The following is a 14,122-nucleotide window of genomic DNA, read 5'->3' on the forward strand; positions in this document are numbered from 1 at the left end:
AATTTCCATTTCTGCTAAGCAGCAAGCTATGTATACTTAGATGATTTGTATTTATATTAGGATAAATTTGAGCGACTGTAAAGACGAAACGGAAATGGAGAGGAGGCTCCACATCCAGTTTATATTCTAATCATGATCAGAGCTTCCGAGTCCCAGACTGTATGCCGGAAACATTTGAAAATTGTGGGAGGCAACAGTCTGGTAATGCGAGACTAGTGACATATACAGTAGTACACTACAATATATACATGCTGGCATACACAGAATGTCAAAATGAAACAGCTGGTATTTTATTCAGTGCTAGCAGGAACGGTAAGGCACACCAAGGGTTTGGTGAGGTGCTCATGACCTTCGAGAACAATCTTATAAAGGAGAGGAAAAAGTCACACAGTCCGGCTCCATATGCATATGTCGTTTATTTGACGTTTCGGCCCTTAGGCCTTCCTCAGAATCAACAAAAAATGGTGTTGATTCTGAGGAATTTGATTCAGTGCTGCCAGAAACCTTTCAAGTGAATCCAAAATCCATTTTTTTTTAAATTGTCCATGAAGCTGCCTTATTGTGTATCACTGACCTATGGGACCACAACTGTCCCTGTTCTCCATATATGGATGTGGTGTTATTACTAGTAAATACAGATTTATGTAAGTGAGAGGTGGTACATAACTGTCATTTGCTGCTTTGGGACAGTTTAGTGAGTTTAGTGCCATACTTAGAATACTTGCAGATTCACTTTCAACAAAAAAATCTGGCATTGTCCGTCACAACTTTGGGTGTGTTACATAATTTTGATTGATTGCTTACTTGCTTGATTGATTGGTTGGTGGTTGATTGATTTGTATTAACAAAACACATATGGATTTTTTTTTTGCGTACCGAAAAAAATTAAATCAATAATAAATACATTTAGGGCTCACATGGTACAGTGCTTACCATATCGGGGCTGGGTCCTTGCCAGCCGCCAGCCCGAATTCTGGTCCAACGTGGGGCCCTGTGCTGCTTGTCTTACCCCCGCCCCCCCATCCCCCCATCTCTCTATCCTGCCATTTCCTCTCTCTCTCTCTGCTACATTTAATAGCTGTTCCAGGGTCATACTGGCTAAAACTAAACTTAAACGTGCAAGGCCCATAGCCTAGAGCAGTTGTTCCCGAAACAACGGTGTGCCGTGAGACAAGTCCAAATGTGCTTTGGGATTTTGTTACAGCCGCACATTATTATCGCAATTTATTTATTAATACTTTCAACATGGACCCCCTATTTTGGGCATAATAAATTAATTAAAAAAACAAACTAAAATAGTTTGTAGTTATAGTTTCTATAAATTCACAACGTGCCACATTGTGATGTATATTCCTGTCCAATCCAAATCGAAACCACGACCAAAATAATCAGTTTTTCAAAAGATAAAACCGATGTATGTATTTAAGTAAAACACAAACTTAACTTATTACTATAACAGAAGGCAGTCATTACCACTCTGCTCAGGTGGCGCAGTGGTGAAGTCCCTGGCCACCACCACGGAGGCTGTGGGTTCGAATCCAGCGTGGTACAACCGGCTTCGTCGGGCGTCTATGCAAACACATTTTGGCCCGTGTTCGGGGGAGAGAAGCCGGGCAGGGAGGGTGATATTGGTCATTGCATATCCTATACAGGCTGGGGTGGCACCTGTCAGCAGGGAGTGTTGGTTGGGAGGAGTAGCACAAAGGCTCTACGTCCTCCCGGTGGAGGCTCCTCACTGGCAGGTGAGTCAGTAGGATACAACAGAAGTGACAACACAGTAATGTGTGTAGGGAGGAATTCATTGTCATAACGACTAAATTGGGGGGGAAAAACAGCTCAGAATTTGGTAAGTCGCCCTACTATGGCTGCAATGAGGACATTAGGCCTACTACATAATGGCCTGTATCAAACGTGAATAAATTACACTTAGAAAAAAATAAAGATGTGAAATGTAAACCTTACAAGCTATATATTTTATGCATGAATTACTTAAGTAATTATTCAAGTAATTAAGAATAAATCTGAGAATGAAACAAAACATAAATAAATGCACCTTCATATTGACAGTAAATCTCTTAAAGCTGGCAACTAAAGCCTGATTTATGCTTAGTTGCATGCTGGTGTTGCATGCCGTAAATAGCAGATATACCAAGCTCACAACGAGTCACATTTGTGATGCGTTGTGAGCTTGTAGATCAGCTATTTCCTGAGCACGACACTGGCACGCAACTTAGTATAACTGAGGCTTAAGGAGAAACTCTCAGTCTTAAATCAAGTGGATTCAGGATTTCCTTTTGGTCAGAGGCAGAGTGAAGACCAAGTGAAACAAATTGCTGGCGACACCAAGACCACCAAATTGTGGTCAAGACAAAGACCCATCTTCAGTACTACAGCCGTATTGACTGAACATGTTATTCTTAAAATGTGATATCAGTGTGCAGTCAAAAGGAAAGGCTGCGACATCTTAAGACTGGTACATACTCAAAGGAGTATGTTCATATTCTACTACTAGTATGTTCATACTCAAAGGAGTATGTACCAGGCAGGCTTTTAGAATAAAGCAATGCCACAAGACACATAGAAAACAGACAATTGGGAAGTTGTTAACATTTATTGGTTTATTTGACTAACATTTAAAGTACCCAGTCTCAACTTCTAAAACAGGTAAGAAAAAAACATCACCATTTGCCTACATAATAATCATATTATCATGACAGTTTTAACTTGGCATGAATGACATTCAGACTTGCACTCATGTTCTCAACATGGGGCGGCACAAGGGAAGAAGACTCATGGCTGGACACCATTCCTATTTAAGATAGTCCATTCCGGACATGCAACTACTGAGCGAGTAAACAAAATAATTCCACTGTGAGAAGAGTAGCTCACATTTACAGGAGCATCCATTCGTCACGGTGCTTCTGGTGTAAGCATTTGGCAATAAACTAACAATCAACATGACTTCTGTTACAAAAAGGTCAAGGGTTAAACGTTAAAGCATTAAAAAATATATATTTGTTTTTCTTTTTAATTTTACTATGGGACTCTTAGATCCAGAAAGTACTTCTAAAAGCAAAAAGATTGCGGTGAAATCTACGGTGTTTTCTGGAATGGACTGACAGAAAAGTAGAATGGACCCAGCCTTGATCAGAGATTCAGAGGTCAGAGACCAAGCTAGGCCCTTAGAATTTGGCAGGTCTAGCTTAGTTTAAGAGTCCCAAATTACAAAAAGGGCATATTTCAGAAAAAAACAAGATTAATAAAAAAAAGAAATAAAACACTTTAGACTTTAGGGTAATTAAATTCACCAGTATCACAACTGGAGTAGAAATAAATAAAAATAATTCTGGATTTGAATATAATCATTCAACACGGTTCCCTGTGTCAGTAGGGGGAAAAAAATCCCTTTAATTCCCTCATTCGTAATTTGTATAAGGTGTGACAGATCATCCCTATTCTGATCATTTTCAAACCTCTGACATCGCTTTGGGAGGAGGCTGGAGTACTCTGGGAACCACACAACCACTTTTCAGGAAACTGCCAAAAAGAGATACAAAATAAAAAATAAAATAAAACCTATCATGGGAATCTTGATGTGTCTGGTGATGTTTGAACCACTACTAAAGCAATGTCGGGTTCACATGCTTTGTGATTCATTTCGTGACCGTTTTCTTGAATGTCCTCCAACATGGTGAGAGCATGAAGAGAAAAGCACCTGGTTAATTCAATACAGATTCAGCAGAATCAAGGAGCACAATCCACTTCACCATCTTTTCCCCTTCAGCTACACCTCTACTGTCCTAACTTTAGTGGATGTACAGGAAAATCGTTTTCATACATCTGATATGTTTGTCCAGTGTAGTGTTTCGTCTGTATGACTTCACTGATACTCATGGCTCTGTTCCATATACTGTACATAACAATCGTTAATTCCCTTTTTCTGCTTCACTTGAAGGAAGAATTTGATCTTGAAATAATTAAGGCTTGATTACACAAAAAAAAAGTTTAATAAAAAAGTAATTCAACAAGATTGTAAACATGATTGGCTCTGTAGTCATCTGTAACAATTCATTATTGTTGTCACGACAATCACCTGGTCTCTGGTGGTTACTGGATCCCTTTCCTTACCAATATATAATACAATAGCCTAATGTCACACTAAACTACTATCAACTGTTTGATCCTGGCGACTGTACTATTCTAACCAAGTGCTTTTCTCTTCTTTATGGCTTTTTTGACCGAGGACTTGACAACAGGTGACATACACTGCCGTTGTTCAGGGGGAGTATTCTCATGTTCGAAATTCGACTGAATGTCCTTTACATGCCTTGCAGCCCGTTCATTTTCCAAAGCGCTTGGTTATGGAAAATGTATTGGTACTGTAAATAAGAACCTTGTGTTCCAACAGTCAAGACCATTTGGGCCTTTTGAAACCAGCTAAAACAACATGCTTTTGAAATATGATTTCTTTCCTTGTCTCTTGTATAATATAAGCCAAGACCCGCCTGTCCAACAAAAACAAAAAACTCTACATGTCAGGTAGTCAAATAACAATGACTTAAAAAAAACTATTGAGGTAATGAGGTCTGTGTGTCACATATAACAACCGTTTTAAAAAACGACAAAATGAGGTATTGTGTGGATTGGTAGAGTTGACAGAGGGATGGAAAGTGCAATACGTTGGAGTAAAGACACAGTCAGTACAGTACTTAAAAACAAAACAAAAAAGGAACAAAAAAAAATGCAGGTTCACACTTGGCATTTGCAGAAAAGCGGTTGGGTAATTCACATATAATGCAAAGCAGAGACTGAAGCGGAATACATTTTATAGTTGCTGCAGTTGGAGGGTTAAGCGTTCGGATGGCTGAATGTCGGGGGGGGGAAACATTATCAGTGAACGAAACCAGACCCTGCCAAGATATGCTATGTGTTTTTTTAAGGCATCTTGAGGATAATCCGGTGTGTAACATGTTGAATCAAACATACCAAAATGTTAGGTTTTCTCTTGCTATTTTGTCCAGATTGTCTGATCGTCTGTAAAGTAGTCTCAGATGTAGAGCAGCCCTGGTTTGGTTTACTACCGTGCAGGATGGTCATGGTACTTCTGAATTAAATTTCTATTTTCTAGCCAAAGGCGGTGTGTGCACATGTGTGCACACATCCTTATTACTGTATGTGAGTTTTAGCCAACATTGTGTCTCTCAGAACGCCCCCCCCCCACCTAATACAATCCATCATGGCTCTAATGCCCGATTTATACTCATGTGCCGCGTGAAGAGAGCTGATTTACAAGCTCACAACGTGCCGCAGTGTGACATGTTGCGAGCTTGTAGATCTGCTGTGTTCGGCGCGCGACAACAGCGTGCAACCAAGTATAAATCGGGCGTAATAGTTGCGAGTGCTTTCTCATGGTCTACAATGTTGAATAAGAGGCTAATGTTATCATGCAACAAACATCTACAGCCAGGAAGCAGAGATTCATCTAATATTGCTTGGCGACAAAGTTCAGTTCCAGTAAGGACATATGGAATCGCTGGACCCTAGAGAGACATAACTTCCACAACTCTTAAAAAGTTCTAGAGCATTCTATCACGAAGACGTTCTGCCTTTCACAGTAACCAGCAACCTAATCAGAGATACAACCGATTGTGCATGCTGAAGCATTGTAGAGCAATATGAGCATTTCAATAAAAGTCAATATGACAATGTGTTTTCTGTTCTATCTATGTATGTTATGTATCCATCCCACCCTTCTTTTAGCCCAAAAGTCATAGAAAAATGATGCCAAAGTTATTTACAAAATACAAGTCACCTCTGAGACTCAGGCAATAAAACATAGAAAATACTGACATTTAAAGAGAGCGCGAAAAGCTAGCTTCACCAATGTCTGAATGCAAATGCTGGGCGAGAACTTGAAGGTGACGTATCGCATCTACCCGATATGAATTTATATGTTTTGAAAAGTAGACCGAGATGTCACCTACATATTTGTCATTCAGCACCGCTCAGGGTTCGCTTAACTACAGGCATATGCTAATTTGTATTGAAGAGGTGCGGTGGTGCCTGTACTGAAGCCAGTGATTTTCTCAAGAATAAAGAGCACTTATTGTCTAGACTGCAGAGCTTGTCCACTCTAGTCCAGGTGACCCACATCGGGTTTAATTCTAGCTGTCTAATCAGGGGCCGTGTCGACCTTAGACATCAGGTGAATGCAACTAACTACAGCGTAGCTGGCAGAAGAGAACATATTTATTTAGTCATCTATGGGCCCACACTAGGACCGGAGGTTAAAAGAACCACTGGCTTAGAGAGGCGTAGCTATTTTCTTTTTCCAATGGAAAGTAGGCGCAGTTCAACGTGACAAGTCTTCTAAAACCTAGAATGATTTCACACAGTCGTATCCAGTTCCTTGTCACCTGAACATGGAATTAAAAAAATCTGAATCAACTGGTTCACGTATAACCACATCGATGACACTTTACGTGCCACACAGCACCGACCACAATTACAATCAACAACTAAATTATCTTCCATCGCACAAGATCAGGCTACTACGATGAACTCAAATTCCCGACGGTGACTTCATCATTATATTAACAGCCAAATTACTTCATAGAACAGAAAAGAGACTGTTCACTACACCTGCCCAAGGTGTGTGGTAGAATAGATGTAACTCCTACACCTGCCCAAGGTGTATGGTAGAATAGATAAAACTCCTCAGGTGCAATAGATTCACCATACATTTGGCTGGTGTTCATGTCACGCAGTGAACCGTCTACCAATGCAGCTGAGGTTGAAGGTTTGGGGAGCTAAGGAGCTAGGCTAAGCTTGAATAGATTTGGGTTGAGGTTTAGAGACGATTTCAAGGGTAGAACCTACAGCGTGAATATGAGGAATTGACTGAAGAGACAGCGATACGAGACAATGACTTCATGTAATGAAAGAATGTCGGTGTCAAGTGAGACCTTTAACCGCACGAACCCTAGAGTCCCAATTTTGGGCGTGTCATAATCAGGCAAACATTCTGCAAAAATAGCAGATCTACAAGCTCACGTCATGACACATTGTGAGCTTGTAGATCGGCCATTCCTGCCCACGATAGTTGTCTGTGCTTGGAGGGGACCTGCCAGTACAGACCTCTGCGGGCGGAACCCGGAATCCCTTGCTTGCTCATCTAATAAATACACCATCCAGAAGAAAACCCTTACTTAGAAATTGATCTGGTGTGTAGATTCTCCACAGTGTTGCAGCATTTCACGTTTCACTGTAAATCTTATAAAGTCTTCTAATCATCTTGATATTTTAAAATCCACTCTATTTTAATTATGAATGACAAATGTTAATTGTACTTCACATGCAATGTTCTGTTCCGTTTTTAACTACTGTATATTGTTGGTTCCCAAACCACATGCTGCAATGTACCCAAAAGGACCATGTAACCATAATTAATACAATGGTAATATCTGACCTGAACGCAACAAGAACCAAAGCTACAAATTCACAGGTAAAGTTTTGAGGTAATGTAGAAGCACTAATTACAGCCTAATGTGTAATGTAGGCAAATCGTTTATTGACTAATGGTGAGAGCATCCCTTAAATCACTAGAATAAGGGACACCAAATTGAAAGTAGTTAACAATAAACTACCAGCACTGTCCCCTTGAGCAAGGCACTAACTCCAGCGTAGCAGCCCGCAGCAGCAGCTCATGGTTACACCAGGCATTTATTTGATCAGGTGGGAACCTGCAGCTATTATGAACATTAGGTCGATGCTGACTAATAGCCGGTATGCTCAGCAAAAACCTTTTACTGGATGAATAAATGTTAACAAATTATCCACATTGATTTTGTATTATTTCTTTTGCCCCAGTTATAAATCCCAAGCTACATTGACTCAAAATGTTGCCGGTGTATTATTGACTTAAGAAACACCATCAATATTTGGAGAGTAGATAGCAGAGCGCCATGGCAGCGCTGTAAACACACAGGAGTGCAGGGTGTTCATACGTTATGTGTCTGGCTTTCACAAAAGCTCTTCGGTCATTGTTTCTTTGTAGTTATTATTTAAATGAGGTTCACACCACTTTCATTATCCATTGTATAGGTTCACAAATACGAGGGTATCATTGATAAATAATATCAATCACTTGTATTTGCTAGTGAAGCACATACACTTTCCCCAAGTGGACAACAGCCGGGTTGACATGGAAAACAATGTAAAATAATGTAGATGGGCAATTCTGTCATCAATTGCACTTGTCCTTTTGTTTAGCAAAAAACGACTTTATCTCGAGAGACTTTTGGAAAACCAGACTAGTTTAGTTTGGATGCCTTTAAAAGTTTGGACTGACCTGACAGTGTGTATTAAATACACAACTTTATCAAATGTACGTGTAATTTATAGGGCCATTAAGCTATTAATAAAAGGAAGAGAGGGTGTTTCTTCTGGTTCAGTGAGATTCCTCAAACGTAATTACTAGGGTTGGGTTCCAGTCCTGCATGTCCATGTGATTCATTGCTTTGTGGAATTCAATTCAATAACGCATGATAGTTTCTTGTTGGTTCCAAGCATCAAAGGGACTGGGAGAAAAACTGGCCTGTTTGAACCCAACCCAAACAGAGCATTGGTATGGTGTAAAGGTGACAATGATTACACAATAGCTTAAACCTGCGGTCCAGACATGATTTTGTCATGAGGTAAACCACGGTCTGGGGCTGAGCTGTGGGGTTTCCTACCCAGTGAAACAGGGGTATAGGCAGTGAGGGCCCTATCTTACACGCCGCCTTAGCCCTTATGCCTAAACATTTTTGATTTAAAATGTTTTTAAAAATAGTAAAACATGCTTACAAGTTTAGGCATGAGGGCTAAGGCGGCGCGCAAGATAGGGCCCTTACTACCCACTACCAGTGAAACTGGGGTAGAGGCTGTGGAGTTTACTACCCTGTGAAGCAAGGGCAGAGGAAAGGGGGGGGGGGTCATCTTGTTTTAATGTCTGGTGAATTATCCACACAGGGCTCCCCACATGTGCCTCTTATTTCAATAGATAATAGAATCTCTGTTCTGGCCGTTGAGCTTCATTGGTTGTAATGAGATTCCTTGGGGGGGTTGTGAGGGAGATGACAAAAGTAGGACACACTCTCACCTCTCAGGGTGCTTCCCTAAAACATTGCCATGGTGGTGAATGTATACACATGTTCACATACAATACACGCACGCACACACGCACACAGTATTGCTTGCCTGCTGCTACAAAGTCCATGTTTTGTGTTGCCACAAGCTGTAGAAGAGTCTACAAAGAGGCACACACAATCTGAAAATCAAGGAAGACACTACAATACAAAAAATAAAATCATAGAGCCTGGATGAAATAGCAGGCCTTTGAAATAGAAATCGACTGACTGACAGTGACAGACAGGCTTTCCATGAGTGGAAAAACAACAAAAACCAGCATGACATAATTTTGTCAGCATCTTAGAGACTTCCATTTCACCAATCCCACCTCTAAACCCTTCCTGTTCTGGAATGGCCCCTCCCCTTCCTGTTCTAGCCCCTTCCCTCAACAGTGTCCAATCATGGAGAAGCAGAGCTGCCCATATAAGGCAGGCTCGTCTAAAGTCATCCAGAGATGCAAAAACAAAACAACCCTACATTACCACGGTACTGACGGTAGTATTGCTGCACTTCCTGGGTCGTGGGTCACGTGACCTAAAAGTCTTGCATCGTAATCATCGATCCGATGATTTCCTCTTCCTCAACTTGCTTTCCGTTTGCCTGGCCTCCTTCGGAAACTATCTCTTCAGAGTACCGGCATTGAGTGTGAAATGAGGAAATGGGAATTGCCTAAAGCCTATACAGTAGCAGTTATGATGATAGCAGGTCGTCAAAGACAGAGTGAATCTACAGTATGTTGACTACTGTCCATCATTGGTGTCTCGCTGAAAGAAGCCAGGCTTGATAAAGAAAAAGCATGTTGTCTAAGTGCCTATAGCTAACCCTTGGTCACGCTATTCGATCTGGATCAGGATGCTTTTGGCTTCGGCATTGGATAATTGTTTGTTTACATTCCAAATATCTCAACTCCTAAACCAGACCAACCTGTTGAGCGTGGTCCCATGTTGATGATATCATCATCGCCACTAGCTAAAACAAACCACCTGACCATTTCAGGTGTCGTGCCTCGACGGTCGCGCCTCTGTCACTTCAAACCGTCCAGCAGATCTGTACGTGTGAGGGTTCTAAATGTAACAGAAGACACATAGCTGTGTTTGTGGAGGAGGTATTCGTGTTGAGATGAAAGTAGAATACTGAGGGGAGAGTGACAGGTAGTAGTTGATAGCGAGCTGACTAAGCAAAGGAAAGAGGAATAAAAAGTAAAAGAGAAAAACCCCATCATTCTGGTTGGCGATGTGCATCGAAGAGGAGACCAAATAACCCCATTTCAATCCGTGAACGCGTCTGTGTCATTTTAGATCCTGGGGGTCCCTGGGACAAAATATTTTGAGATGGGGGTCCGCCGCCAAATGCATATCAGTTTGGGTGGGCCTTGACATGAAATAGTTTGAGAACCACTGATATTCTAGCAACCTAAATTTCCTTCTTTTTTTTTACTGATTTAGAAGATTTTGTAGAATCCCCCAGAAGCAGAGATTTTAGTTAAACATATATATATTCAAAGATTTGCACAAATGTTCCTGTTTTTTCTAAAAAGAAAATAGATCTACAAGCTACACAGAGTGCCACGCTATAAGCTTGTAGATCTGCTATTTTTGAATAGGCCAAAGTATAAAATAATGGTTAGAGCTAAAATGTAAAATGACACAGTATGCGTTCCCGTATTGAACGGGATGATGTCTTCCTTCCGCCTTGTCATTTCAATTGCTCTCTAAACCCTGGCTCATACTGGGCATCGTTCTCCTTTTTCTCTTTCATTCCGTTTGTTATTCTTCTGTTCTCCCTCTTTCTCCAGACTTAAGGTTTGATCAGTCCCTTCTGAAGTTATACAACAATATAAAATTGCAAAGGTAGAAACGGTCTAACAAAAAAAAAAAAAAGGTTCACATTCAATGAATCCTTAAAAACGCCACTGATGCACAAAGAAGATGCACGTTGAGCAGTTCAGTTCAGTTTGTTTTTTTTGTGTGTTTTTTCTTGTCTGTACAAGGCTCTGGGGTCCGATCGCCGGTTGGGCACAGAGGAAACGATGCCCCATCGTCCATGTAAAACAACTAAAATAAAAAGCAGAAAAATCCCCGTGACGACAATCCAAAAATGTAAAAATACGAAGAAAATGCACTTGACAATAATCCAAAACATGTAAAAAAGAAAAAAAAAAAGAGAGAGAGAGAGAGATAGTCTGTTCCTTTTGAGAAAATCATAAAGGCCACTTAAAAACAAGGTCAAAATGAAATTGGTAGAAAATAAACAAGGTCACTTCATTGGTAAGTGACCACTTCGACTACATTGCTAGGTCCATGCTGTACAGATTTATACAATTAAAAGAGACTACAAAAACTACAACTACAAAACTACGATCCCAGGGCAGGGAAGAAAAGAAAATCCACCGGCCACAGAGGCTGCTGCTACATCCCCCAAAATTCACCAGCCGCTTTTATTTTTCTACCAGCCAACTAGATTTTTAGAGCCAAAAATGATGGCTGGTCTCCCTCTTATGTGACTGGCAGTGGGGAGGATATTCCCCTGCATTTGGCTGGTGTTCATTTCCCTCCCTAATCCTTTTTTAACTGGGTTGATGTAGAGATTCATTGACATCCAGGTGGAGATTTTAAAGGAGTGAAAACGGTTTCTGTACAGCAGGATGGTGTAATTAGTCCAGTCTGCCCAGAGAGGGCTGTGTATGTGCGTATGGGTGTGTGTTTGTGTGCGTCTGTTCTAACTTCTGTCTTGTTGAGTTTTGTTTGATCTGGGTCTAAGCATATATAGACCCATGATTTGCCACCTGTTTAAAAGTCTGTCCAAATAAAGTCCTGTCCTGTTTCATGTCAATGGCTTCTATTGAACTGTATCGTGTTCTGATCAATTCCCGGTATTGGATAATTATATGTTCATATTGTGCCCAGTCTGTTGTATTGTGTTCTGTTGTGTTGTGTTCCCCCATGTTAGGCTATGTTGCACTGTGGTCCAGTGTTCCGTGTTCGTTCCATTGCTTGGTTCCTTACTGTCTTCCAGTGGTTCTGCAGAAGTGATCTGGTCCGAACTGCAGTTCCCTGCTGGGCTGCATTCTGTCCTTCCTGGCGTTCTGTGAGTTCTGGTTCCCATTCTTTTCCGTGGTATTTTTCAACCTTTTCCTTTTGGTTCTGTGGAACGCTTTGTGTCCCTTTTCTTTTAAAACAACAGAGTTCTGTTCCGTTCCTTTGGTTCCCTGGGGATCTCTGGAGCTGTTTGGTTAGACCAGTCCAGTTATATATGCTGCTGCCGTGCAACCGATATGTTGACATCTGACCGCCCTGTGTGAATTTATGCTGACCTGCAACCCGCGTGGTTCCTTGTGAATTCTAGGAAGAGGTTCTGTTGGCTCAGTCTCAGTCCTGTCCTGCTGTTGTTGACTCACCCATTCCGGTTCCGTTCTGCTTTTTTTCTTTTAGGCCTTTGGGTGATCCCGTTTCAGCCCTCGATCTGTTTGGTTCGTTTTGTGGATCCATATTCTGGTCCCATCTCAATGTGCCTGTGTTCTGAGGCTTTGCATTGAACCCAAAAGAAACAACAGCTGAACTGTGTTTTTAGCATTATGCTCTGAGCTTAACAGTAACATCTTGGACTGCATTACTTCCAGGCTGCAGGTGTCCACGATAAACCTGTTGTTTGAGAAAAGTCTCTGATGTCTATTTTCGTGACTAATCTCATTCTGTTGTCAACTTCTAATTGGGACTTGGTTCAGTTCTTCTTAATGCGAGTCCAGTTTTCCTGTGTTCCGAGTTAACCTGATTTACCTCCGCGGCGTGAGAACGAAGTACTGAGCTCTCCGTCTTGTGAGATCATTCTGCCGTTTTCTGTTCCACACGGTTCTGTTCTGTTTGATGTCCCTCTTTTCTCTTCCAATTAGTTCTGTTCCCTTCAACGTCGTGCGCTGTGTTCTGATCCGTCGACCCGGGTTTGGTCCTGATCCTTTTAAGATTTCCCTGCCCATTTCAGTTTTCCGTTTTGTTTTTAATTCTGTACTTTACGCCGGCGTCCAGTTCCACTGCATTCCGGTCTATGATCCGGTTTCTCCTCTGTTCTGGTCCCAGATCAGTTCTGTCTCGACTGGGTTTTATTCCGTTCTGTATGGACCATAGGGGGGGGGGGTTTCCTGCCTGTTTTCTCGTGTGCCGAGTCCTGATCCTCGGTTCTGATTCCGTTACGTCTACAACTGGTTCAAACTGCATTCTTGTTCTGAGTAATCTGTTCTGCTGACCTGGGTTCAGATCTGTTGAGGTTGATCCTGCCGGTGTTCCGTTCTGTGTTTTAGCTGAAGTCGTTTCTTTTTTCTTTGTCAAGTCACCCGGGTTTTGTATACGTTTCTGTCTTTACTGAAGTCGGTTCTGTTGCTGCATTCGCTCAGGGTCGTTTCCCGGGGTGATTGGTGCGCAGGTGGCCGTGCAGACGGGAGGCCGAGGAGAAGCGCTTCCCGCACTCCGAGCACCGCAGCCCCGACGACGACGACGACGAGACCGTCGTCGGCGCGGCAACGTGGTGCGTGGGGGGGGAGGGGGCGGAGGTTTCCATGCCGACGGCATCCCCCCCGCCGTGCGTCTGGCGGTGGGCCTTGAGGAGAGAGGCGCGGCTGAACCTCCGGCCGCACTCCTCACACTCCAACCACACTCTCCTCCTCTTCTTCTGGAGACGGAGAGAGAGAGAGCAAAACAAAAACGCACAGTTACATAATGAATACAACAATACACATTCATTTTAATCATTACACCAATTTTAGCCTGTGTTTTAGAAAACAGCTCAAGATTCTATTGATTACTTTTAAGCACTTTCCATCTCTATTTTTGGGCATATCATTCTATATATATCTTATCTTATATCTTTTTTCTATATTTAAAAAATGTTCAGAATAAAAACATACATATTTTAAAAAGCAGTTCTAAAACCTCATATCATGGTGCCATGTGTGTGAGCT

At 41.7% G+C, this 14,122-nt stretch overlaps 1 protein-coding gene across 2 annotated transcripts in view; it reads right to left on the reverse strand.

Annotated features, from left to right (window-relative positions):
• Positions 1–2,614: 2,614 nt before the first annotated feature.
• LOC311056338 (uncharacterized protein) overlaps positions 2,615–14,122 on the reverse strand; it is a 50,906-nt gene continuing 39,398 nt past the window's right edge. For both annotated transcript variants that reach the window (XM_084072899.1, XM_084072898.1), the window contains one exon: positions 2,615–13,833. In XM_084072899.1, coding sequence (XP_083929025.1) covers positions 13,555–13,833 — 279 coding nt within the window. In that variant the 3' untranslated portion in view covers positions 2,615–13,554. The remainder of the gene's footprint in view (positions 13,834–14,122) is intronic.

The sequence above is a fragment of the Gymnoscopelus microlampas genome (genome assembly GCF_963454915.1).
Source record: "Gymnoscopelus microlampas genome assembly, chromosome: 11".
Taxonomy (NCBI): domain Eukaryota; kingdom Metazoa; phylum Chordata; class Actinopteri; order Myctophiformes; family Myctophidae; genus Gymnoscopelus; species Gymnoscopelus microlampas.